The 27,490-nt window shown below is 41.4% G+C and overlaps 1 protein-coding gene across 1 annotated transcript in view; it reads left to right on the top strand.

The window, feature by feature from the left end:
* Nucleotides 1–27,490, top strand: part of PKD1L2 (polycystin 1 like 2) — a 155,638-nt gene that overhangs the window by 97,047 nt on the left and 31,101 nt on the right. The window contains 9 exon segments of the mRNA XM_043981005.1: nucleotides 563–788; nucleotides 2,450–2,672; nucleotides 4,345–4,441; nucleotides 9,280–9,417; nucleotides 10,257–10,442; nucleotides 11,238–11,565; nucleotides 15,269–15,402; nucleotides 17,954–18,081; nucleotides 23,411–23,571. Of these exon segments, the coding sequence (XP_043836940.1) occupies nucleotides 563–788; nucleotides 2,450–2,672; nucleotides 4,345–4,441; nucleotides 9,280–9,417; nucleotides 10,257–10,442; nucleotides 11,238–11,565; nucleotides 15,269–15,402; nucleotides 17,954–18,081; nucleotides 23,411–23,571 (1,621 nt within the window).

Raw genomic sequence — 27,490 nt, 5'->3', positions numbered from 1 at the left:
ATGAAGTGCCGGCACTAGGATTCAAACCCAAGTCTTTTGATTTCAAATTCCAGTTTTAAATCTATAGAAACAAGATCTTAAAGAATGTAGCTCTAGAAACCTTCGAAGGGATGCTTCCAGCCTCTGAATTCTCACAGTCTAGAAGTAACCAAAAAAATGCTTTGACTCCTGTCTGCTTAATTGTCAAAAAGGAATCACCCCCCATGTTTCTACACCCCAGTTGCCCTCAGTCTTCTACTCTGCCCCTCCCAGCTCACCAATGTCCAATTTTTTAAAATTTTTTTTTAAATTAAATTAAATTAAATTTTTTTTTGCGGGGCAATGGGGGTTAAGTGACTTGCCCAGGGTCACACAGCTAGTAAGTGTCAAGTGTCTGAGGCTGGATTTGAACTCAGGTACTCCTGACTCCAGGGCCAGTGCTCTATCCCCTGCACCATCTAGCTGCCCCGGTAGCAGGGAGTTTGGAGGATTAAGGGACAGTAAGAGCAGTTTCCATTTTATGCTAGTTTTACCACAAACTCTCTGTCCAGCTACTGGCCTGTTATTTCTCTCTTTGTCACAGAGCAAACCAGAATCTCCCAAACCAAGGAGATGAAGAATTGGCTCCAGAGCAGTGACTATAGTCATTATCTCTTTATGCATCTTCAACAAGTAGAGAGAGAACTCCAACTTCTGGGGCCTCATGATTTCCAGGATCCTAAGAGCCATGCCCAGGCAGTGGTGCAGGTCCAGACCCTGAAAAGGCTTCTGGGAGACCAGGATAGTTCCCAAGAACCAACCGGCATGAGGTAACCATGGATAAGGCTAATTCTACCTTAAGAGACAGCATGGAACCTACTTCCCACCTGACCCATCCTGGTCCAGATGATAGCTGCTGCAGGAGGGGAGAAGGTGGCCATTTTGGGAAGCACTCCTGGTTGCATTTAATCCAATTCACCCCCTACATTTCTGCCAACCCCACCCTCTTAGTCCTTCTGAGAGGAAGGTTTCTTTTTTTAAAATTAACTTATTTATTTTAGTTTTCAACATTTATTTAGATAAGATTTCCAATTTCAAATTTTTTTCCCTTCCTCCCTTCCACCTCCATCTCCCCTAGACAGCAGGTAATCTGATATAGGTTTATATGTATATACATATATATACACACACACACACACATATATATATATATATATAAAATAACATTAAACATATTTCTGTATTAGTCATGTTATATGAGAAGAATCAGAGCAAAAAGGAAAAACCTCAAAAAAGAAAAACAGCACCAAAACCAAAAGAAATAGTATGGTCCAATCAGAGTCCATATTCCACAGTTCCTTTTTTTTCTGGATTTGGAGAGCCTTTTCCATCATGAGTCCTTTGGAACTTTCTTGTATTGTTAGATTGGTGAGAAGAATCTAGTCTATCACAGTTGATCAACACATAATGTTGATGATACTGTGTACAATGTTCTCCTGGTTCTGCTCATCTCACTCATCATCAGTTCATGCAAGTTCTTCCAGGTTTCTCTGAATGAACTCCTCCTGCTCATCGTTTCTTACAGCACAATAGTATTCCATTACATTTATATACCACAACTTGTTCAGCCATTCCCCAATTGATGGGCAACCCCATAATTTCCAATTCCTTGCCACCACAAAAAGAGCAGCTATAAATATTTTTATACATGTGGGTCCTTTTCCCTTTTCCATGATCTCTTTGGGAAAAAGACCCAAAAGTGGTATTGCTAGGTCAAAGGGTATGCACAGCTTTATAGCCCTTTGAGCATAATGAGAGGAAGGTTTCTTAAGTGCTATGTCTCTCAGCTCAAAAATCTCTCATTGGATCTGCTGGACAAAGCTCCTCATCACATTTACCCAGATTTACCCCTACCCCTTTCCCAATCCCATTCTCTTAGCCCTCCTGAGAGGAAGATTCCAGAAAACATAAGACTTCTTTGTCTCTCAGGAAGACATGTACATCTCAACAAAAACAACACCCAGGCCTCTGCAGCTTGAGAAAATGGTCAGTTAACCCATTCCTTTGGCTCCTTTCCAGGAAGAAAGGCCATCCTCTAGTCCTTAATTTTCCAGGGGATCATCTAAGCCTTCCTTTCGGTGTTTGGAATGTGATAGCTTATCCGGGATGGTATAAGCCTTTTTGGAAGAGTGATGATAGGATAGAAACTGCCCAGTCCAACTCTATAAGGAGAGAGAACCTGGAAACAGACTAAAAATAATTCTCATCACTCATTATGGCCACCAAATTCACTTTTAGGCCAAGGACCTTTTAGAACGAAGATATTACCCTGAGTTTAACAATTCCTGGAAACAGTCCTAGCCCAACTAATTGATGAGCCTTATATTTATCTCTAAAGGACAAAGTAGAATTTTCCCCAGAGGGTTAAACTCTATGTTGTCCCTTCCCTCCTTGCTCTCCTCTCACTTATTCTTTTCTTTCCCCTTCTTAGAGTCCAGTCCATCATTGGGTCCAACAAGCAAGGCTCTGCTGGCCCAAGCCTGCCCTGGTGGTTTGTCCTCATTGGCTGGCTACTTGTTGTGAGCACCAGTGGCGTTGCAGCCTTCTTCACCATGCTGTATGGGCTCCACTATGGGAAAGACAACTCCATCAAATGGCTTCTTTCCATGGCAGTATCATTTGTAGAAAGTGTTTTCATCACCCAACCCCTGAAGGTAACATTCCCTATGGTCACCCAGCACTGGGTTTCTACTTCCTGCCACCCACTTGAATGGGTTTGAGTTAGGTCAGTTGCCATGTTGGGTCAGTGCGTTTCTCGAGAAGACGGACACCAGGCATAGCATCACTGAAATGTTTCAAAGTCACCTTTATAGTGCCACTCTTTCATGATAATTTCTCCCTGAGTCAATGAATGAATGAATGAAAAGTGAATTTTAAAATATATTGAGGGCAGCTAAGTGGCACAGTGGATAAAGCACTGGCCTTGGATTCAGGAGTACCTGAGTTCAAATCCAGCCTCAGACACTTGACACTTAACTAGCTGTGTGACCCTGGGCAAGTCACTTAACCCCCATTGCCCTGCAAAAAAAAAATTAAAAATTAAAATATATTGAATACTTACTAATAAGCTCTTGGGATACAAAGAGATAAGTAAAACAGTTCTTACTTTCAAGGAGCTCACATTCTAATTGGAAAGACAACACATATGGGAGAGTTCAAATGCAGGAAGGATAGCAAGGCCCAGGAGTCCTTTGGGTCCCCAACAGGTAAGATGGCCGTGCTCATAGGGTGTAGAGGACAAATATTAAGACCCAGTGGATCTTAGGACTGAGTGACAAGGCAGATGCTAAGACCTGGAAGTCCTCCATCTTACCAAAAAGATTGTAGCTGGTGACTCTCTATTCATCTAATCAATCTAAGTGGCCAAGTCTATCCGTGTAATTGCCTCTTTTTTTTTTTTTTTTTAGTGAGGCAATTGGGGTTAAGTGACTTGCCCAGGGTCACACAGCTAGTAAGTGTTAAGTGTCTGAGGCCGGATTTGAACTCAGGTACTCCTGACTCCAGGGCCGGTGCTCTATCCACTGCGCCATCTAGCTGCCCCTCGTGTAATTGCCTCTTAACAGCCAATGTGGTATTTTCTACTTTGTTCACTTTAATGTATCACATCAAATTTATTGAGCATACATAAATCATTAGGTATTTTAAGCTCCTACTTTGTGCAAGATCCTAGAGATGCAATGATGGAAAAAAAAAAACCAAATCATAAGTCTTCTGCCCTCAAGTTACATACATTCTACTGTGGGGAAAATAACATACACAAAAAAGTTTAATGCAAAGTAAGGAGTGATAGAAGCACAGGAAAAATCCAGACAGAATCATCTAGGAAAATTTGTGAGAAGAAAGGTCATTTTCAGCTGTGAGGATTAGTGTTCCCCTCCATGGAGAAGTAGCTCCTCATCTGAGTCTTGAAGGAAGAAATGGATTTCTAGAGGCAGAGATGAAGAAGGAGTATGTTTCAGGGATGCAGAATGGCCTCTGCAAATATTTTGAAGAAGGAAATGGCAGGATAAGATAGAGTAATAGCTAGTTTAGTTATTATGCTCCAGTTTACATGAAGAGAATATGGAGACTGCCCAGGGTGGTTGGACCTTGTGTCTCCCTCATAGCAGAGACACTGGACAGGAGGAGTAGAGACCTGAAGTCAATGTCTAGGACAGTGTAGGTAAACGGGCCCTGTGAGTCTTAGTATTCATAGCTTGTGATTCTCAGTAGAATGAATGTAAGCTCCTTGAGGGCACACAGTTTTGGTTTTGTCTTTGTATCCCCAGAACCTAGCAAAGTACATACATTAGGCACCTTATGAATTCTTATTGAATTGAATTTCAGGTCCTGGGATTTGCTGCTTTCTTTGCCCTAGTCTTGAAGAAAGCCGATCAAGAGGAAGATTATTCAGCACCTATAGCTGGACACCTGTGTGGCCCAGGTAATTATTGGGAGTATGCTGAAAACTCTCCTGGGTATAACCCACTTTCTATACTTTGCAGGGACTTTGCTTCCCCACTCCTGGAGCTGAAGTCATCTTCTGTCATTGCACAGACTGATCCCTAACTGATTTATACCACCATTCAGGAGAAATAATCATTTATTCACCTTAGATGAATATTCATTTGTTCGATAGAAGTAGACTTTTCTTCACCAAAATAACTCCCTTTGTTAAGTGAGGGACTTCAAAGGCTAGATTCTAGTCACAATGTCACCAATTTGTTGTGTGACACTGTGCAATTCACTGGGCTCTCTGAGCCTCAGTTGTTTTGGGTTTTTTTCAGGTTAAACATTTTTAATTCTATTTTTCTGTTCCAATCTCTATCCCTCCTTCCCTCCCACCCCTCCCCCCTTCCCGAGGCAGCAAACAATCCGATATGGGTTATACATATATGATCATTCAAAACATCATCATATTTGTCACTTAATGAAAGAATATGAAAAACAGAATGCTTCAGTCTGTTCCATCAACATCAGGGGGTTTTTTGGAGCTGGTTAGTATGTTTCATCAATAATCTTTTGGGATTGTCTTGGATTATTGTATTGTTAAGAATAGTCAAGTCATTCACAGTTCTTTATTGAACATTATTGCTGTCTCTGTGTACAAGGTTCTGCTCACTTCCCAATACATCATTTCATACATGGCTTTCCAAGCTTTTTGAAGTCATCCTGTTTATCATTTCTTACTGCACAGTAATATTCCATTACCATCATATACCATAGTTTGTTTAGCCATTCCCTAATTGATGGGCATACCTTTGATTTCTAATTTTTAGCCACCACAAAAAGAGCCACTATAAATATTTTTGTTCAAATAGGTCTTTTTCTCATTTTGGGGATGTCTTTAGGATATCAACCTAGCAGTGGTATTGCTGGATCAAAGGGTATGCATAATTCTATAGCCCTTTGGGCAGAGTTCCAAATTGCTCTCCAGAATAGTTGAATCTTTTCACAACTCCACCAACAGTGGATTAGTGTCCCAGTTTCCCCACAACCCCTCCAACAACCAATATTTTCCGTTCTTGTTAGAATCATAGTATCACAAGATCATAGGTATAAGGATGGAGGGAATCCCAGAGGTCACCCAGTCCAATGCACTCACTTTACAAATGCAAGAATTTAGGCACAGAGATGTTAGGTAATTTGTGCAAGGTCACACCAGTCATTAGGTCCCCTTGACTCTAAACCCAGCTCTTTCCCCACTTATTCTATTTAGTTCCAGAGAAGAGAATAAAGAGCAGTGAGTATGAGTTATAGAGAGGCAGATTTAGGCTCTACGTTGTTGTTAAGTCATTTTTCTAGTAGTGTCTGACTCTCTGTGACCCTGTTTGGGGTTTTCTTGGGAGAGATAATTGGAGTGGTTTGCCATTTCCTCCTCTAGCTTATTTTATAGATGAGGAAACTGAAGCAGAGTTAAGTGACTTGTCCAGGGTCACACAGCTAGGAAGTATCTGAGGTGGGATTTGAACTCAGGAAGATGAGTCTTTCTGGTTCCAAGCCAGTGCTTTATCCATTATGCCACTTAGCTCCCTCTTAACAATTAAAGCTGTTCAAAAGTAGAATGATCTGTCTCACAAGGTAGTGGGCTTGTCAAAAAGGTCTTCAAATAAAAGACTTGAGTTTGAATATAGGATATGCCACTTATACTAGCTAGATGACCTTAGGCAAGTCACTTCCCCTCTCTGGGCCTCATCTGTAAAATGAGAGTGTTGGATTAAATCAGTGCTTCTCAAACTGTTTGGTCTCAGAACCTCTTTACACTCATAAAAATTATTGAAGACTTCAAAAAGCTTTTGTGTATGCCTGTCATATCTATTGCTATTTACCACATTAGAAATAAAAACATATATTTAAAAATATTTAATTCATTGAAAATGAAAATAAACCTATTATATCTTAACATAAATAAAATTTTAATGAAAAATAACTAAATTTTCCAAAACAAAAAAAAATAGTGATAAGAGTGGCATTATCATGTTTGTGCAAATCTCTTTGAGGTTTGGCTTAGTAGAAAAATAGTTGGATTCTCATATCTGCTTCTACAGGGAGTTGAGGCCAATGCTTCTTCATTCAGTCTGTTGAAATATATTGTTTTGGGGGGGCAGCTAGGAGGCACAGTGGATAGAGCACCGGCCCTGGAGTCAGGAGTACCTGAGTTCAAATCCGGCCTCAGACACTTAACACTTACTATCTGTGTGACCCTGGGTAAGTCACTTAACCCCCATTGCCTCACTAAAAAAAAAAAGAAATAAAATAAAAAAAGAAATAAAAGAAATATATTGTTTTGGTTGTATAAAAGAAAATCTGAACCCACACAGATATGTAGCTGGATAAGAGAGGATTTTTTCATAGGCAAATAACATTTTAGTATTATGAAAATAGTTTCATCTTCAAAGGCCCACTGAAAGGGTTTCAAGACGAACAGGAGTTCTCATACCACACTTTGAATACTGCTGGATTAAATGTTTACTAAGATCTATTCAGACTTTAAAAGTGTGAAGTTCAACAACTCCTGTGGAATTGCTTTAGCAAGGGGGGGGGGGAGGGAAGAATTGCTATCCCTACTACCCTCACGGTTTCCTGAAATTTCCCGGTTATTCCTTTATAGAACTCTCCTATTCCCTGACCCAACACCACTCTTTTGGAACCTGTAAGCCTCCCCCTCAACAAGGTGTGAGGAGGAAGGATCAGAAAGAATCATATAGCCCACTAGTTACCAAGCACTTAATGTCTCCTAGTAAAGTTAGTCAACACGCATTTATTAAATGCTTACTAAGTTTCAGGACCTGTGCTAAGTGCTAGGGATACAGAGAAAGGTAAAAACAGTCTGGCAAAGCCAGAGATACCAGAAAAGAGAAGGACATTGTCTCTCCTCTTGGATACTTACAGGAATGCAATAGGACACGGGCAAAAGAGAAATGGATTTGGAGTCAAAGGACTCTAGTTCAAGTCCTAGGTTTGCCTCTGACTCTTTAATTAACAATAAATAATAATAAATGCTTGCCAACTGCTTGTTTCCCGACTGACTAACTGTGTGACCTTGGGCAACTGAGGCCTTCAGCTCTCTCATCAGTAGAATAACAACCTCTGTCCTGCCATCCTCCCAGGTTGTGATGAGGATCAAATGGGTTGGACAGGATAAGATTATAGAAACAGAGCTAGACAGGACCATAAAGGTCTAGTCCAACACCTTCATTTTATAGATGTGGAAACTAAGGCCCAGGGAGATTGTGTCTTGTGCAAGATCACACTGGTAGTGACAGAGTCGAGATTCACTCTCAGGTTCTGGTTCCCAGGCCATGTTCTTTTCATGGTACCACACCAAATAGGAACTACTCTATATGTATGAGATACTAGCAACCAAGCAACTAGCATTTATTAAGCACCTACTATTTGCTAGGCAGACCCTGTACTAAGCACAGGAGATAAATGAAAGGCGAAAAATAAAAATAAGAAACTCCTCTTAAGGAGCTCATAATCTCATCAGGAAAGAACGCAAACAACAATATACAAACAAGATATATACAAGATAAATAAAGTTAGTCTCAGAGAGGAGGCACTAAGATTAAGGAGGACTGGAAAGGCTCCTTGTAGAAGGCAAGACCAGTTGAGAATTGAAGGAAGTCAGGAAAGCAGAGGGGTGAAGATGAAGATGAAGATGAGGAAGAAGAGAGTTTCAGGCATGAAGGACAGCCATGAAAAAAGCCTGGGAGTAAGGAGATGGAATGTTGTTTTCTTTTCTTTTTTCCTTTTTTTTTTGGGGGGGGGGGTGTAATGAGGGTTAAGTGACTTGCCCAGGGTCACACAGTAAGTGTCAAGTGTGTGAGGTCGGATTTGAACTCCAATCCTCCTGAATCCAGGGCTAGTGCTTTATCCACTGCACCACCTAGCTGCCCCTGATGTGTTTTCAAGGAACAGCAAGGAGGCCAGAATGGATCACAGAGTACATCAAGGGGTATGATGAGATTACTATAACAATCTTATTGAATTTTATACTCATAGAAACTGATATAGAAAAAAAGTAGTCATGTTGCACCACCTGCCCCAACCTTAACTCCTACTTCCTGCCACTTCAGGTTTTAATCTGAATGTAGAATACTATGGGTATACTTCCTTTGGGCCCAAGGCAGGACCAGGTCATGGCATGGGATAGACCCAAGAGCTTTCTGTGAGACATGGTGTCTGGGACATTTACTAGGTAGCTTGGTCTGGGTAAGGCCAACCTTCAGCATTAATATTTCACTATGAAAGTCTCTCAGAAAACAGAAATACACAGTGAGAGCCACGGAAACTTCAGAGCAAGCAGAAGCCTTTGAGTTTGCATGTAGCCTTTATCTTAGAGAGCTCATTTTGCTTGATTCAGAGACCAATGAGCTTGACTCAGCCTCTAAGACTAGAACAGGCCTTTCCTTGAGTATTGATTGAAACAGGACCCCATCCAGGCCCTATCCAAGATTTTCCAATCCTCTTGGGCAGGAGCCTAGCCTGAAGGCAGAATAATGGGGCTTTCCTCCAAAGGGTCCTACCTAGAATAATTATCTTCCCATGACGGCTGAGATGCCAGCTCCCTGATTTTGAAGCTCTTCAAGACTTCTTGACTAGAGCCTCTCATTATTCATCTGGCCTTCAGCATGTGTGCCCCTAGAAATGGGTTTGAGGCCCCACCAACATTTCTCTTCTATTGTAGTTTCCATATTGTAGTATTCCTGTGGGTCACATGTCAAATCCCAGGAGAAAACTCTCAGACTACAAGGGTGCCATTGTCTTTTGCTTTGACAGATTCAGACATTTTCTTCCGAGCCCGTAGGGACAGTCAAAGTGGCATCTACCAACCACCTCTTGATGCTGATGTTGAGAAGATGAAGAGGAATCGCCTCAAGGAGCAGAGAGCATTTGCCTTAATTAGAGAAATAATGGGTAAGGTCTCTCTTTAGCTGATTTCCTTTTTCATTTGTTCCCTAGTAAAGGTTAACTCTTCCCTCAAACCCTAAAGCCTGACCAAGTATCCAGGAGAAGAATTGTAGTGGTGGGGATGGTAAGGAAGAGAAGGCTAGTAGAAGCATTATGAAGGAAGAATCAACAAGATTTGTTCACTATTGGGAGGGCTGGGCTTTGAATCACAGATTCAATTCAATTGAACCAATGCTTATAATTACTTTCTGTTAATGCAGGTTCTTGTGTTCAGTGCTGGGGATATAGCTAGATATAAAACAGGCTCTTTTCTCAAGGAACTTGTAATCAAATAGAGGAAAAGGCATGTACACAAATAAATGTAATACAGAAAAGTGAATGAGTGTTGATTACCTACATTTGTTGCAAGGATTTTGTTTTTCTTTAAGGAGAGGAGGGAAAGAAAAATAGATTTTTGTTCATTTAAAAATTTTATTTAATTTAAACATTAAATAAAATAAATGAAAGAACCAGGTATAAAAAGTGAAATGAGCACAAAGGAAAGAGCCAGGCCAAGGACTATAAGAAATGTAAAGGAGGAAGAAGTCAGTTTCATCTCCAGGGTAGAGTTGGAGGGATATTAGGGAAGACTTCATAAAAGAGAAAACAGCTTAGCTTGACCTTAATGGCCAAAGTTTTGCAGTCAGGAGAATGGTGGTGCCTTTGACACCTCTGACAAAATAGTCTGAAGGAGAACCCTTTGAGGGGAAGATATTTGTGTGAAGTCAGGCATTTCTTAGGCCACGAGAGAGGCTCATTTGAGAGATTCATAAAGCCACCTAACAAACCTGTTTCTTCTTTTCTAGCTTACATAGGGTTCTTATGGATGCTTTTGCTGGTTGTTTATGGACAGAGGGACCCTAATGCCTACTACTTCAACAGGCATCTAGAGAACAGCTTCTGTACAGGGCTGCAGGGTGTGCTCAATTTCCAGGAATTTTTTGAGTGGGCCAAGACCACATTAGTGAGCAACTTATATGGTTCATATCCAGGTAAAGATAACCTTCTTCCCTCTCTCCCTTTGTCTGTCCCTTTCCTCTCTTCCTCCCTGAAGGCCCTCTAGTCCAACCCCTTCCTTTTATAGATGAAGAAACTGACATTCAGAGAGTTTTAAGGATTTGCCCAAGGTGAGATTTTGCTTTATGAAATTAAATAGGGTTTTTTTGTAGTCAAAAAACAAACACAGTGGTATCTTGTATTCTCTACATCTTTCAGTCAATTGTGTGATCATGAAGATGTGGTCCAACTGAAATATCACTTGTGAAGTTCTTCCTGTACCTGTATGAATATTTTCATTAAGGACAACCTCAATAATTGCATAGATTAGTCTCATAAAAATTTTATATAGATGGCAAATTAGAGCTACTGTCAGTAGTTATGAATTTTTCTCTTGGTCTCCTTTTGGGGGCAAATATGAAGTCTATTTTTTCCACAGCTTTGGTACTTTCCTCTGATTCTGAAACCTTGAGAATCAGTCCCTCAATACCCTCAGAATGATGACACTCCAGGACAGACTCCTCTGAGTGTACTTGGTTAGTTTTCTTCAGTGTTATTTTGATTCCCTCTATAAGCATATCCAGGACTCTGATGTTGAGTCTAAATGTGGTGGTTTCATTAGAGTTGGACATTAGGTCCCCTCAGTCCCACTGATAAAGAGGAAAAGTGGGTTGGTGTTACAAGCTGGGTTCTGGGACCCACTCTCTGGAGTGACGGTGCAGTACAGTTATGGAGCCATGGCTACCTCTCAGTGAATGGGTTACTCACATTCAGTTGACTTTCCTGTTCAGGCTTTATTACAGATGGAAACTCAAAGCTGGTTGGAAGTGCCCAGATCCGTCAAGTCAGAGTCCGCAATGACTCTTGCCCCATCACCCAGGAACTATGGGCTTCTCTTCATGAATGTCATGCACCGTATTCCCTGGAAGCTGAAGACATGTCTGACTATGGTGAAGGTTGGAAAAATTCCACTTGCAATGAAAGCTCTAGCCATTCCCAGGCTTGGCAGTATCAGAGCCAGACCCAGCTACGAGGCCAACCCATCTGGGGCAAACTCACAGTCTATCGAGGAGGAGGCTACATAGTGCATTTGGGAACAGATTCAAAGAATGCATCAAGGTAGTGTCCACAGAGACTTATCTGACCATGATCTAATACAGCTAAAAGAGTTCCTAGAGAAATTCTTATCCAACACCTTTATTTTTCAGAGGAGGAAACTGAGGTCCAGAGAGGACCAGGGACTCACCTATGATCACACAGCTGGTTAGTGGCAAAGCTGAGTCTAGAATTAAGGTCTCCTGACTTCTAATCATGTCCTCTTTCCATTGCATCCCATGGCCATGCTGTTATGCTATTGTCTCCCTTTGGCATGACATTTGGGCAGGTTGTTACTCTTTAGATTAGTTTAATGACAAAACAGTTCACTGGCACAAAATCTCAATCTGAATATGAAAACAAGAAAGAGGTCAAGACTTCCATTGTCTATATCTTCCATAGCTTCCAAGACTTCCATAGCTATATCTATACCATGATTGTCATGAAGATGGCTCTGCAGCTTCCTACTAAACCAGAAGAGATGCTAGACATCAGACTTAATGTCTAATATACAACCATCTTAAGGCCCCTTGGTGAATCTCCAAGCTAGGATGAGAAGGCTGTTGGTGTTGGACATGCACCAATATGGCACTTGGTGTTGTGGTCTGGTGGGAAAAGGGCTAGATTTGGAGTCAAAAGACTGAGTTCAATATCAGATACTCCTTATTACCACTTGTTCAATCTTAGGAGAAATCCTATGCCCATTTTAACACTTACAAATTGAGAGCACTACATGATATGACCTGTAAGAGGTTCATTGTATCATGAGCCCCTCAGGGCAAAGATTGTCTTTTGCTTTTCTTTGTATCCACAGCCCTGAGCACAGTGCCTAACACATAATAGGTGCTTCATAAAGATTTCTTTACTGACTGACTCTAAGATCTCTTATATCTCTAAATCTTATGATCTTTTGATTCTGGGATGCCCCCTGCCAACCTTGGCCTGAAATGGAGACCTTGGAAAAGAAAGAAGTTTGGTTCAGACTCTTTATGGGATCTGATCCGGAGGCCTAATATCTGTACTCCAGCTTCCCCACATACAGCATCTGACTCCCTAGAACTACCATGGAATAGGACCAGACTCCTAAGAGTTGAGAGGTGGAAGGGTAAAGATTGGGGCAGTCTGTGGCACATCATGGCAATCACACTGGTGGTTTTCATTCCCAAATGTGCTGTAACACAAATTGTAGATGTCACTTGTGAAGTTAGAAGCCCCAAGCTGTTACTGCTACCATCTTGGGCTGTAGCCTTAGAAGTCAGCCATTGATAGGGCCTACCAAACTGGATGGTTATAAAGCATATCTCTGATCTTTTTAATCCTGCTCTTTTAGACACTCAGATATATCCCTTAGATATCCTTTTTACTTGTGTGCACAAAACAATAGTCTTAATTTAAAAAAATGTTTGTTGGTATATTTTATATCATACCTTTGTTTCTAAATATATCCTTTTCTCTTGCCTTGCTAATCCCTTATAAGAGAGATTTAAAAACAAATCTAGAAAAACAGCTCAGCAAAATTATCCAGCACATCAACTTAATTTGAAAGTATATCCAAGGTTCCCTAAAAGCCCACTTCTGCAAAGAAGAAGGGAGGAGAATTTTTAAAAACTCTTCTCCAAAGCCAGGGCTATTCATTATAAGTACAAAATATTCAGTTTTAGGGATTGTTGTTGTTGTTGTTCTTTCCATTTCTATTGTTATTGTCACTGTGTATATTGTTTTCCTGGTTTTTCTTGGCTCATTCACAGAAATCTTCTCAAGCTTCTTGGAATTCTTCATATCCATTGCTTCTGATGAAGCAGTAATATTTCATTAAATTCATGTGCCAGAATTTGTTTTGTTCTTCCTCAAATTGATGAGTATCTATTTTGTTTCCAGTTCTTTGTTGCCACAAAAAGTGCATCTGTGAATATGTTGATATCTATGGGGATTTTCTTCAACCTTCTTTGAATATATGGGGAGTCACATTTTAAAGATCAAGTCCATCGTTCTACCTCATTTATCCCCTAATCCACCTAATGGAATGAACCCCCCCCAATAGGATCAGTGTAATCTGTGGCAGAAACCCCACTCTTTGAGACAAGAGATCAGTTGAGGCCAAAGAAGCTAGCAGTCTTGTATTGCAGAGTGAGGAGTCAAACGCAAGAGATGTGGTGTCAGGGTGGGATCTCATGAGAGGACGTAAGGTTGGATAAGACCTGGCAGAGGCAATTCACAGTGAAGATATAGCTATGGGTGAGAACCAGTGGGTAAGTCAGAGTCAAAGGGTACATGTGAGGAGTAAAGTTCAGAGCAGAGAGCAGGCCAGAGATGAGATGAACAGACAGGAAGCAGGAAGACACAGGTATCAAATAGCCGAGCAAGGCTAATGATTAAAAGTCCAAGGTGACTATCAGGAGATTACTAGGAGCTCCAGGGTAAAACAAGCCATGCAATCACTGAGAAATGCTGGGGCCAACACCAAGGGCCCTGCTGACAAAGATGGCTTTTAACACAGGACCAGAGCTTTTTGATGGCACTGGCTGAGAAAAGAAACTATGGAAGCAAGGTGAACCTGGGATCCTCAGCTGGGAGCATATGGCTGAAGTGAAGGGTTGGGTGGGGGTGGAGCACAGGGGTGACTTCTAGCATGAAGCTCCTAATACTTACCTAGCCCAGAGAATGGCCCTCTATGTGGGAGACAAGGGACCAATCCCTGACATTTGGTAGCCCCTCCATGAGCTAACTTTGGAAGTCACATCCTTGGTGGCCAACAACTGAGCTTGCATGAGCATCAGGGTGGTATAGAGGAAAGAACACTGGGTTTAGATTCCTAGAACCAGGGACTTCATCTTTTTTTTTTTAATTAATTAATTAATTAATTTTCCTGTTGCATGTAAAGATAGTTCTCAACTTTTGTTTATACAAGCTTTCCAATTTCAGATTTTTCTCCCTCCCTCCCCCCTCCCCTAGACAGCAGGTAATCTGATATAGGTTTCATATATATATATATATATATATATATATATATATATATATACACACATAATAACATTAATCCTATTTCTGCATTAGTCATGTTATAAGAGAAAAATCAGAACAATGATGAAAAACCTCAAAATAGAAAAAACAACAGCACCAAAAACAAAAGAAATAGTATGGTTCATTCAGCATCTATACTCCACAGTTCTTTTTTTTTTTTCTTGGATTTGGAGATCCTCTTCTATCATGAGTTCCCTGGAACTCTTCTGTACCATTGCATTGGTGAGAAGAATATAGTCCATCACAGTAGATCAACACACAATGTTGATGATACTGTGTACAATGTTCTTCTGGTTCTGCTCAACTCACTCATCATCAGCCCACGCAAGACCCTCCAGGTTTCTCTGAACTCCTCCTGCTCATCATTTCTTACAGCACAATAGTATTCCATTGTATTCATATGCCACAACTTGTCCAGCCATTCCCCAATGGATGGGCATCCCCTCAACTTCCAATTCCTTGCCACCACATAAAGAGCAGCTATAAATATTTTTGTACATGTGGGTCCCTTTCCCCTTTCCATCATTTCTTTGGGCAGGGACTTCATCTTGAATCTTCTACTTGATACCTGTCAGATTCTGGGCAAGTCATCTACCCTCTCTGGACCTCAGTTTCCTCTTGTAAAATGACAGGTTTAGACTTAGATAGCTTCAGCATCCATCCTAGCTCTAAATCTCATGATTCTATGTTTCTCGTGTCTTGGCAGGATTCTTCAGTATCTCTTTAACAACACCTGGCTGGACACCTTCACTAGAGCAGTGTTTGTGGAGTTTACCGTCTATAATGCTAACGTGAACCTTTTCTGTATTGTGACTCTGACTTTTGAAACAAACGCTGTAGGTGAGAAATGTCTGCTGATTATCCTGTTGCACATGAGACCTTGTACACACTGAACACACCAGACTTCCCCAAATCCTGGATGTCCTAGGCCCTGCATTAGAATCTCTGAGAGTATGTGGTTCTTGCTATGGCAAACTGAAGATCAAGGCTCGGGGGGATGAGGGTGGATTGGGAGGCTGAGAATAGGAGAGTGAGTCCAACAACCTTCAGGATATATCAGGCATGGCTGGAAGGGCCCTTACAGACTAATTCAAATCCTTTATTTTTCAGAGGTGGAAACTGAGAATCATAGCGGTGAAACAACTTGCCCAAGGCCATACACCCAGCTAGCCACAGAGCTAGAAGCAGAACCCAGGTCTCCTAATTTGCAATTCAGGGCCCTTTGTATTATGTCCTAATACCTCCATGCCAGTGACTAGCTAGGCTCATCTATCTAGAGAGGAAGATTGATTTATGGAGTGAGGTCCTTATTCTCTACCTGATCTCATCTTGTTACCAGTGCCCTTCATTTTGGTCTGCTGGGCATTGTGTATCCCATCTTCTATTTTTTGGTTAATGGTGAGAGAGTTCAATTGCAATTTAGAAACAACTTCGTATTCACCTCTCCCTAGCTGTAAGCTCCCTCTTTCATTTGTGCATCCATTCATCATGAAGTGCCTATTATATTCTGTGAATTATGATAGATGCCTCCAGAACTCTGAGAACATCTAGAGGGCATAGGAATTAGGAAGGTGTTTGTACCCAGTATCCAACTGGCCAGTCTCTGCCACAGTCATCATCTTGTATTTCACCCTCTCCACCACTCCCTCCTCTAGTTTTTGCCCCTGGGCTCTCCTACTGGAGTTTCCTCAGTCCTTTTAATGTCTGGACTTGTAGGGGCTTTTAAAATTTCTTTCTGTCCAGTCCCAGCAGGAACCATGACATTTTCCTTAGATAAATAATCAGTTTGGCGAAGTGAGAAGAGTTTTGTATCTAACGTCAAAGAGCCAGGATCAAATCCCACACTTTTTATGTGACCTCAGGCAAATTATTAAGTCTCAGTTTCTTCATCTGTCAAATGTGGATGAAAATAATACTCCTACTACTTACTTTACAGCTGTGAGAAAAGTATTTCATAAACCTTAAAGTTGTACAGAAATTTGAATTTGTAATATTATAAAGCATAATTGCCATGAGAGCAGGTACCATGTTATGGGTAACTTGTGGCTCAGTGCTCCCTAGTTCTGTGTTTACCCAGATTGTTTCCAATTTTAGGGACTGACCCTATAAGGTTCCTCCCTCTTCTGCCCCTCCCCTTCCACCTCTCTTTTGTCCTCTCCTCTCCCTTCCTCTCTTCTCTTCCCTCCTGTCCCCTCCCCTACTCTCTTTCATATTTTACTGTAATTTAGAGTTCAGTCTGAGGCATCTCAGAATATATTTCATGTTTAGGTGTCCAAAGATGTAGGTGAAAGATTACCCCCAGATGCCATACAATTAATTATGAAAGGTCACAATGCATATATCACACAGAGGGCAGCCTTCTTTTTTTTCTTCTTCTTCTTTTTTTGCAGGCAATAGGGGGTTAAGTGACTTGCCCAGGGTCACACAGCTAGTAAATGTCAAGTGTCTGAGGCCGGATTTGAACTCAGGTACTCCTGAATCCAGGGCCGGTGCTTTAACCACTGCGCCATCTAGCTGCCTCCCAGCCTTCTTTTTTAATCCCACAGACAATGCAGAAGATGCAAAGGACTTTCCAGAGCTCATAAACAATACAGAAAGCTCATAAAGGACCCAAAATAGCTCACAGACAATCAATATAAATCTTCTCCCTCCCTAGTGGGTCCCACTGTCCCACAGGGTCTTAAAGTCCTTTATATTCAGTGCCAGCCAGTGGTTTACACTGTCCTTGGAAAGAAACTGAACCTGAGACTTCTCGACAGATAACACCCTGACATTCCAGTGAGTCCCCCTTAGCCCCACAGGGACATATCCATATTTAGCTTTATAATACCAACCAGTTAATCTTGAGGGAAGCTCCAGGAACAAAGACTGCCTCAAAGTCCTTCCATCCTCTCAGCAAAGTACCAACGGACATGTTCACTTTCTTAACAGAGAGATGCTTTCAGAAGTCCCAAACAAAGGCCCATCTTCAAACTGACTGGGGCATTCCCTTGACCCTACACTTACCGTACCTAAATTTTGTATCCATCCTGGCACCTGTCATGGTGCTACAAACACAGTAAGGGCTTAATAAATGTTCAATTCAATTCAACAAGGATTTAACTATTTCAATAACCAGATCAACACTAGGAAATGCTGTTGAGGACACAATGACAAAAAAGAAATAGTGCTTGCCCTCAGAGGAGCTTCTGTTTGGAAGCAAAGAAGGGAGGGAGTAATGCAGAAGTGAGGAGGAACAAAGGAAGGAAAAAGGGGGAGGGAGAAGAGAAGAGGGGAAGGTAGGTTGGATGTATACAGCTTAGAGAACTGAGGCTTTTTTAGTCAAAGGGAGAGGTAAAGTGGGGTTGCTGTGTGTTAACAAGATATCCCCCCCACCATTTAATTTTTTCAGGCGCTTTCCTTCCACAAGCAGAACTGCAAAGTATCCGACTTTATCCCCTCACCAATGGTTTCCATGTCTTTGTGGTAGCCGCTGAAGTTATCTACTTCCTCTTCCTGGCCTATTATATGGGCATTCAGGTAAGATTAGGTACATTCTGAGCAGAGAGGCCTGAAGCTAAAACAGCCCAGAGTGAAGGGCTGAATATCCAGTTTCCTGGCAAGAAAGGCTGGGAGAAGTAAGCAGGTCTGACATCTCATTGTGGGTTCTTAATGTACTGCTATACTGGACCAGGGAAGGAAAGGGTCTCCTGGTAAAGGAAGGTCAGCTGGAAGGTCATCCATCACTTTCTTCTAGAGTTGAGCAGGATTGGCCCAAGATAGATTTGGTGTCAGCTCCTAATTCCCATCATATCCTGTCCACCCTTTTTGATATCTCCCTGCTCTGATTTCCAGTGTCCATTGTCTTCATTCATCCTTAGGGTTTCTTAGAGTCTCCTGTTGCTACCACGTTTCTAAGTCTACCTTCCTGAAGTAACTCCTTGAGCTCCTGAACTTTCTTGGGCCCCTCTTACTCATCCTAGGATTTCTTCATTCATAACCACTGGTGTCTACCAGTCTGACAAACTAGTCCAGATAATATCAGTACGGTATCATGGAAAGGACTCAGGACTTCAGATCAGAAAACCTGAGCTTAAGACCTGGTTCTGCAGGTTTCTAGCTGAATGAACTTAGACAAGCCACAACCTCTCTGAGCCTCAGTTTCCTCAGAGGTAAAATGGATAGGGGGATAAGGACTAGACTTATAATTTCATTGGTATAGGGAACTTTCAGACAAGGAAACCCCTTCTGCCCATTCCTTCTCTGGTATTGAAGTGTCTTAGAGAGTTCCCCACAGAACTGAGAACTTAGACGATTTGTCCACGGTCACACAGACTGTATGTGTCAGAGATGAGACTATATACTAGGTCTTCCTGACTTCGAGGTAAGCACTCCATCCACTCTGCTTCTCCTGTAAAATGGAACGGTAGCACTAACACCTACCTCACAGAGCTGTCTTGCTTTGTAAGCCTTAAGGAGCTATGGAAATGGAGCTTATGTGGAATCACAGAATTGTAGAGTTGGAAAGGATTTCAGAGGTCATCAGATCAAACCTATAACTGCAGCAGGAGTACCCTGTACCAATGTCCAACAAAATGTTCAACCACTTGAGCTCCTCAAATTCAATGGCTATATAGATAAATAGGCATATAGATAAAGGTAGGTAGAGTATACATTTATTAAGCACTTATCATACTTCATGTCCTGTGCTAAGAATAGGGAAAATAAATAGAAACAAATTAGACAACCTATGCCCTCAAGGACCTTCCAATCTAATAGAAGACAATACATAAAGATGAGCTACAAAGTAGGGAAGGGTAGGCAGGATAGATCATGGTGGCATGTCCTAGAGATAGATGGGGAGTAAGGTGAAACCCTGGATCCAGGTAAGATAAGGGGAAAACCAATCCATCTGAATGCAGGGTGGGTCCAGGGGAAGAGTCCAAGTTTTCCACAGGGAGGTGGTGTGGATGAAGGCTGGAGTGGAGAGGTAGCTTGACCTGAATATGGCCAAGGAATCATGATGCTTGGGAAGTTTGTCCTTACAGCCAGCTAAAATCTGGTACAAGCTACTCAAACAGTATTTTCAACAAGGTAAGGGCTCTGCCTACTTTGTAAATGTGTTTATTCTTCCAGGGAACATTGGATTGTATTACAGGGGCCTTCTGGAGATGATGCCTTCACCCAAAAGGAATAATCTAATCAGAACAAAGGGACAAGAGAGCCAAGATGTGACTTTTATTATACACCAATTTAACTTTGGGGGTTTTTTAAATGCAAAAAAATCAATATTTCTCCTAAGGCTAAGCAAATAATACTTCTCAGATAGGAGTACATGACTGAAAACAAATCTCAGCTTTTGATTGATAATCACAGCCATGTTTTATATAATGAGGAATAGCTGTTGCAAACACACACAGCTTCAAATGTGAATCTCCCAATCACCCCAGGGAGGGAATAGGAGGTAAACACAGTATCAGAGTAGGAACAAAAATTCAAAATGTAGGCTGACACAAGAAAGGCAGAGAAACAAAACCCCCTAAATGCAACCCATTTGAGGCACTTCGGTTGTCTCAATCCTTTGTTATAAATTCTTTACTCTATATATGGCTGGTAATACAGCAGCACCTGGCTTTGAGCCACACTCTTAAGAAGAACAGTTACAAAGAAAGTGGGGGTGTTTAGCTTAGAGAGAAGCTTAGAGGATGGAGAAGAGCATCTTGTATTTGGTAGAAGTATTCTATCTCTTCTATTTCTCAGAAGGCAGAACTTGGAGCAATATGTAGAAAAAGTATAGAGGCAAATCTAGGCTTGATGTAAGGGAAAACTTTCTAGTAAAGAGAACTGTCCAAATGTAGAATGGACTCTCAGAAGGGAGTGGGTTCCTACTCCTTGGAGATCCTTAAGCAAAGGCTAGGGACCACTTGTTTGTTATTTCTTGGCTGTCTGAACAATCATATTCCCCTAACAAACTTCCCTTTATGTGTTGTCTACCCCATTAGAGTAGGCAGCTAGATGCTCAATGGATAGAGCACTGGGCTTGGAGTCAGGTAGACCTAGGTTTAAATCTGATCTCAGTTACTGTGTGACCCTGGGCAAGTCACTTTGTGCTTCTGTTTGCCTTAATCCACTGGAGAAGAAAATGGCAAACCACTCCAGTATCTTTGCCAAGAAAACTCCATGAACAGTACTGATCCATCGGGCTACAAAGAGTCAGACAGGACTAAATGACTGAACAATTGGAATGTAAACAGGGACTATCTCACTTGCTTATATTTGAATCCCCAGTGCTTGATTAGTACAGTGCCTGGCATAAAGTAAGCATTTAGCACTCTGTCTGTATCTCTTTTTGTGTCTATCTTCTCATCCATCTATCATCTATCTAGTTATCATAATTTGCCTTCCTTAAGAAGTACACTGTGATCTTGATTGATATTCTTTGAAATGTTATTTCTGCCTTTCTTTTTGAAGCATATTTTTCATTATTGTTGTCATGCTAACATTTAACTATAAATGTCCAAGAGAGTTGAATCTTCTTGAGTTTTCCCCCTTATTGTGGTGCTATAGATTCTATTTGTAATTGTCACTTTTTAAAAAAATCTTGGAAATTTTCTTGAATGATTATTTGGAATATAATGTTTGGGTTCTTTTATTTTTTTCATTTACTTTAAAAAAAAAACAAATTTAGTAATCAACAAATTCCAATATTCAAAGTAGAACAAAAAAGAGGTTTGCATAGATAACCATGAGTTTTTAAAGTGTATATCAAATTTAACAGTTTTTCCCTAAATTTTCTGGGGTGTCAGTAATATCTGAGGTTGCTGTACCTCGATTTATTCTCCAGGTTTGTCACTTCAATCTGATTATTTTCCAGTTCTTTCAATAATGCAGTCATTTTCTGAAGGTGCTTTTCCAGTTGTTCCACACCACCTGCAATTTTATTTTTTTCTGTAGTACATCTGGTATTGGTCATTTCTATTGATTTTTTTCCCCAAGTTTCCTAATACATGCTCTATATTGCTCATTTTTCTTCATTAGTTCCTTCCATTCCTCCCATTTCCTCCTTTATTTATGTTTTGCATCACTTAATTCTAATTATCATGCTGAAAAGCCTTCAGACCCCTCCTCCTCACTTGGTCTCTGCTGCTACAGCATCCTCTATCTACTTATTAGTGGTATGACCTTGGACAATTTATTTAATTCCTCTGAGCCTCTCTTCCTACCCTTCGTAAAATGAGAGGACCGGCCTTGTTGGTCTCTAAGGTTCTTTTTAGCTCTATTTTAAGTTCCCTTCAGGGTCTGAAGTTCTGTGATTCTGTAAAGTCCTCCTAAGGTTTTAATATTCCTAAAGATTTAAACTCAATTGGAAACCAGTTTCTTGGCTAGGAATGCTGGAAATTGGTTTCTCTCCTGCCTAATCTATCTTATTCCTCATGCCAAATCACATTCTACTTTTTCATCCTACTCCCCAGTCCTTTTGGGAAAGTGAAGTGAAGTTTCTTCAGGGTGTAAAGATTATTGTTTTTTTCCTGGAAAAGTTGGCTTGCTAGGCACAACTCAGAGTTTCAGGAGCATCCATTCTGTCTTAGGACCTTGCATACACAGGAAGAACCCAAATACCCTAAATGTAACTTCTAATTTCACTGATTTAATGATTTAAATGTAATGTCCTAATTTCACAGCCCTCAGCCTAACTGATGTGGAGAGTGGCATGGTACTACTATCTGACTGCATTTGTAATGAGGCACTAGCTTCTTGTAGCAGAAGCCCCATCCATAACTAGGTCCCAGCTTCATCTTGGGATTCCAGGAATAGCTTAGCCTTGTGGTTCTAATTTTTAGCTTCCCGTGGACCACAAAAATTTCTCCTATAATTAATGTCTGAGGCAGTATGCCAGAGTCGGGGAAAAAACCTACCCCACTCTTGTAGGCCTAAGAGGCATTACATTGGTCTGATGAACCAGCCAATTATCATTTGAGTTTAATATACAGATTGCCAGAAATGTCTGCACAAAAGAGGTTTACAAGGTATAGAGAGAGATGTTTATAGAATGTGTCAACCTGAAAATTATGAAAACAATGAATATAACAAAATTAAGCTCTTTAATCAGGGCAGAGGAATTATAACTCATGATACCACCATAGCAGGTCCTAGGAGTATTCAAAGGGTGGGGCTGAAAACAGAGTTTATATAGGGTACAAACAACTACAAAGAAACAGAGCATGGGAAAAGGCTGCCTTTGGGGTTGACTACATATGTTTTACCAGTTAAGTTCTTTTACATAATAAGCTGAGAGTAATGAAATTATCTTTGGAAGACCTACAAAGTAATCAGAGGCTGGAATTGTCAAAGTCTGCTCAGACCTAGGCAATTCTTTAGCCTGGGAATGGAGACCAGGTCAAGATCAGTCAGTTCTCAGTAAGTTGTTTTTGTCAAAGAATATACAGGATTAGGTGGAAATCAGGAGCCCCACAATCCATTCCTACTAGTCCTGAAAATGGCAGGCTTTCAGAACTGCTGGTCCTCAGGCTCAGCTTCCTGCAGTCTCAGCCATGCTGTGGGTCCCACCGATAGCAAAAGCATGTGATGACATTGAAGACTCTGACCCAGTGCTGAGCCAGCTTGCTCCCATTAATGGGTCACTCCTCTTATAGTCTCACTGGAGGAGTTTATCCATGAGGGCAGCATCACTTAGTCCAGATTTTTTGTTGCCGCTGAGAGTGTTCCTTTTCTCCTCCACGATTTCATGATTCCTAAAGAGCAGGAATGGTATGTGGTCTTTTGGATTCCAGGGGAAGGCATCCTGAGCTTTGGGAGCAGACATACTGGGGCCCCGCTATGCTTCAGGCATGAACTCCTTCTCTTTCAGGGTCGGCTTATGAAGAGTCAAAAATGGAGCTATTTCCGCAGTAAATGGAACCTGCTAGAACTTGCCATCATCCTGATCAGCTGGAGTGCTTTGTCAGTGTTTGTGAAGAGAACTGTCCTGGGGGCCCGAGATATCAAAGACTACTTGACCCACAAGGACAAGTAATGATAGCTCTGTTTCTCAGTAATTCTCTCTCTGAGACTACTTTCCTAATTCCTCATTAGTGGGCCAGGGCTGCTGAAGTGTCTACTTCTCCCTGAAAAGTTCTAGGGGTAACTCTGAGGGGTTGGAGGTTTCTAGTTCTGTTGATTATAAGCTCCCAATGATTTGCTCTCAATTGAGTGTCCCACTGCAAATAATATTTATTAATGTGGGAGAGTTAAAAAAAAATTGGTACAAAAACAAAAGTCTGAGGTGTATTCTCCCGTACACAAGTCCTTGGAAAGAAGGGGCTTAAACTTAGAACACAATCATAATGGGTGTTCAGGGCTTAGATTAATTGGGGTAGGGAGGCCTTACAAAATTTTAAAATGCTAAATATCAGTAAAAGCTTCCTAATAATTAGAATTTGTACAAGTGGAATGGAATGCCTCAAGAGATACATTTCAATGGAGGTCTTCAGTGGTAGCTAGATGACCACTTACAGCCTATATCCTACTGAGGATTTCTTTTAGGTGTGGGTTGGGCCTCTAAGATCCCTTCCAATTCTCAAAATCTGTTATTTCATGATAAGTCCTGAGATGCATTTTAACTTTGATATTCTATAAATTCTTTAATTCCACATCTGATTCAAATGGGATATATATGATACTGTTACTGTTAATGGTTGGTACAAAAATCTAAGGCACAGCATATAAAACCTAAGGTACAGGATTGTAGGTTTGGAGCTGCAAGGGACCTCAGAGGCCTATTTTACATAGGAGTGAAGTTAAATAACTTGCCCAAGGTCACAAAGATAGTAAGTGAGAAAGGTAGGATTTGAATTGACAACCAGACCAGAACCAGCCTCTAACCTAAGGATGGTCAGAGTCAAACAGAACAGGCAAAAACCAGTCAAGTCAGGAATTAAAGAAAAGTGTAATTTTCAAAGTGAGGAAAATGGTTTGCAAGCAAGGACACATGTGCTGCTGAGGCCTCCCTTAGTGTGTATGTGGGGGCCCAAGGCAGTGTGGGGAGATCTCAATACTTACACTCATGAGCTGTAGGCCTGACAATGAAGGGTTACAACAACAATGTGACAAGCTAGAATCATAGCAGGACTTCATGGCGGGAACATGGGTATCTGTCTGAACTTTTCCAGTGCTTGTCTGAACTCAGAGAACACCTGGTGCTGGTCAAAGCAATACAATCATTATGCGATTTTGCCAGAGAGTAAGGTCATCCAAAGGGTGGGTGCAAAGAATTGTTGTTTTGCCAAGTTCAGGGCACAGCTTGCTTGCTGGGCCTTAGCCCTGGAAAACAGGGGACCTCCTAATATTTTGAGGCTGGATTTGAACTCAGGTCCTCCTGAATCCTGGGCCGGTGCTTTATCCACTGTGCTACCTAGCTGCCTTAAAGATAGTTTTCTTTTTTTTCTTTTTTCTTTTTGTGAGGCAGTTGGGGTTAAATGACTTGCCTAGGGTCACACAGCTAGTAAGTGTCAAGTGTCTGAGACCACATTTGAACTCAGGATCTTCTGAACCCAGGGCCGGTGCTCTATCCACTGTGCCACCTAGCTGCCCCAGCCTCCTAATATTTTGTCAGAACCCAGATCTCTAATTCTCAGGCCAGTATGTTTTCCATCACATCACACTGCCTCTAGAGTAGCTGAGAGTAGCTGATGTTTGCATCAACATATTTGCAAATTGCAGTCTTCTGTTCTCACAACTAAGAATTCCCTTCCATAATACTGAGAAAGCAGGCACTCAAATAGGAAGCAATTAATATACATGCTTGTTGACTGGATACAAAGCTTTGTGAGCAAAGGATGAAAATGAAGCCTTATCTCTGAAATGACTCCCATTGATAGTTTTTCCATTTACATGAAATAATACATTAGAAAAGGCCTGGGAAGTCGGAGTCTGGTCCCAGTTTTGGCTTGCTTTTGTTTCTAGTTCAGTGAGCTAGCACTCCCAGGCTGATGAGAAGAGAAGAAGGGAGATAAGGCCAATTCCATTGTAACAGAGAAACAATCAGGAAGACTAAAAAGATTATTTTATAGTGGTGAAGGGCCAGAGGAAAATATAAGTTGGTAATGAATTCAGTAGATTGTAGGACTTCCTCTAAGGAGCGTTCTGTAACCCCAGGATGGAGGATTGGCAAGACATGAATGGTAGGACAACAGAAGGATATAGTTAAAATGTTCAACTCTAGGGTCAAGAGTATGAAGGTAAGTAAGGTCAGGAGAGGATTGATGGACTTAAAGAGCAGAGACAAAGGGGCTGTGGTAAGATGAATAGTATAGTTAGGAGGAGTAGACAAAAAGAAGAGAGGTATAGAAAGATACGAGAATATGATAAGTGGGGAATTGAATAGTTTAAAGTATGGGAGGTTGCCCAGTATGTGTAATGCCAATTAGAGTGAAAACTCCTTGTGGGCAGGTACTATCTTCCTTTTGTATTTTTATACCCAGGTCCTAGTAGGAGGTCAATAAATGTTTGATGGTTGATAGATTAATATAAGTATAAATGGGGGCAGCTACATGGCGCAGTGGATAGAGCACCGGCCCTGGAGTCAGGAGGACCTGAGTTCAAATCCGGCCTCAGACACTTAACACTTACTAGCTGTGTGACCCTGGGCAAGTCACTTAACCCCAATTGCCTCACTAAAAAACAAAAAAAACAAACAAAAAAAATCTAAGTATAAATGGGGGGGTTTCCATTCTCCTCTTCCACCCATCCCCCATAGTTGATGAAGTCACAGAAAGCAAAAAGTAGAATAAAGAGGTATGAGAATTTTCATGAGTTTAACAGCTGTTAATATGTGATGATCCCTTTTTTTTTTTTTTTTAGTGAGGCAATTGGGGTTAAGTGACTTGCCCAGGGTCACACAGCTAGTAAGTATTAAGTGTCTGAGGCCAGATTTGAACTCAAGTACTCCTGAATCCAGGGTCGGTGCTCTATCCACTGCGCCATCTAGCTGCCCCAATCCCTTTTCAAAGAGTGAAAACCTTTCTATGAGTGAATCAGAAGGTGATGAAAGTGGGTCATGTCCCTGAGGCCTTTAAATGGATAATCCTTGGAAAGGGTCAGCCAAATTGAGTGACTACAAGTAAGTGTTGCCCACAGGGGTGTTTTCTGCATGGGTACAGGGAGGTGATTTTTCTCTTTAACCTTCTTCAGCCATGGCATCTGGCAATAGAGCTTGCACAGAAGGAAACACCCCATCCAGAAGCGGGAGAGTCAGTTCTAGAGAGTTTGAGGCATAGTTGAGGCAGCAGAGAAACACTGACAGACTCAGATACAAAGAGGCAGTTACTGGAGGGAGGGGAAGCAGCTCTGAGGAGTGGGACCTCTGACTGCAGAAAAGGAAAGCTGGTTATGACCTTAAAAGAGAGATCTATCTCTAGCAATAAAGAATCAGGACAAGAAGACCAGACTGTGGGAGCCCAGCCTCGCACGCAGCTCAGCCAGCAGAGATGCTGTGCCCAGTAGAGAGCTTTGTGAGGATACCACGAGGAGAGAAGGGATTCTGGGTCCTGAAGGACAAACATAAGCACCTTGGTGCCTTACCTGGATGAGCAACTCACCACCATGGGTCTCTTAAGTGTGTACACATTCTTCCCGTGGATATCATGTGCATTAGTGAGAAAACTTGCCATAGGTTTATGGAGAAATGATTTGTGGTTACAGTTCTTACTGTGCTATCTTAGAAAATTCCTTGAGTAAGAAGAGCTGATTGTTTCTACTGGCTGATTATAAGCACACGAGTAGAGACTTGGGGTAGCTAGTGTCTCAGTGAAGGAAGATCTGAGTTTAAATCCGGTCTCAGAAATTTATGAGCTATATGACCCTGGGCAAGTCACTTCACCCTGTTTGCTTCAGTTTCCTCATCTGTAAAATGAGCTGGAGAAGCAAATGGTAAACCACTTTTTAGCATCTT

The sequence above is a fragment of the Dromiciops gliroides genome, chromosome 2 (genome assembly GCF_019393635.1).
Source record: "Dromiciops gliroides isolate mDroGli1 chromosome 2, mDroGli1.pri, whole genome shotgun sequence".
Taxonomy (NCBI): Eukaryota; Metazoa; Chordata; class Mammalia; order Microbiotheria; family Microbiotheriidae; genus Dromiciops; species Dromiciops gliroides.
Note: the sequence above shows the minus strand (reverse complement) of the source record. Positions and strands in the feature narration are given on the sequence as shown.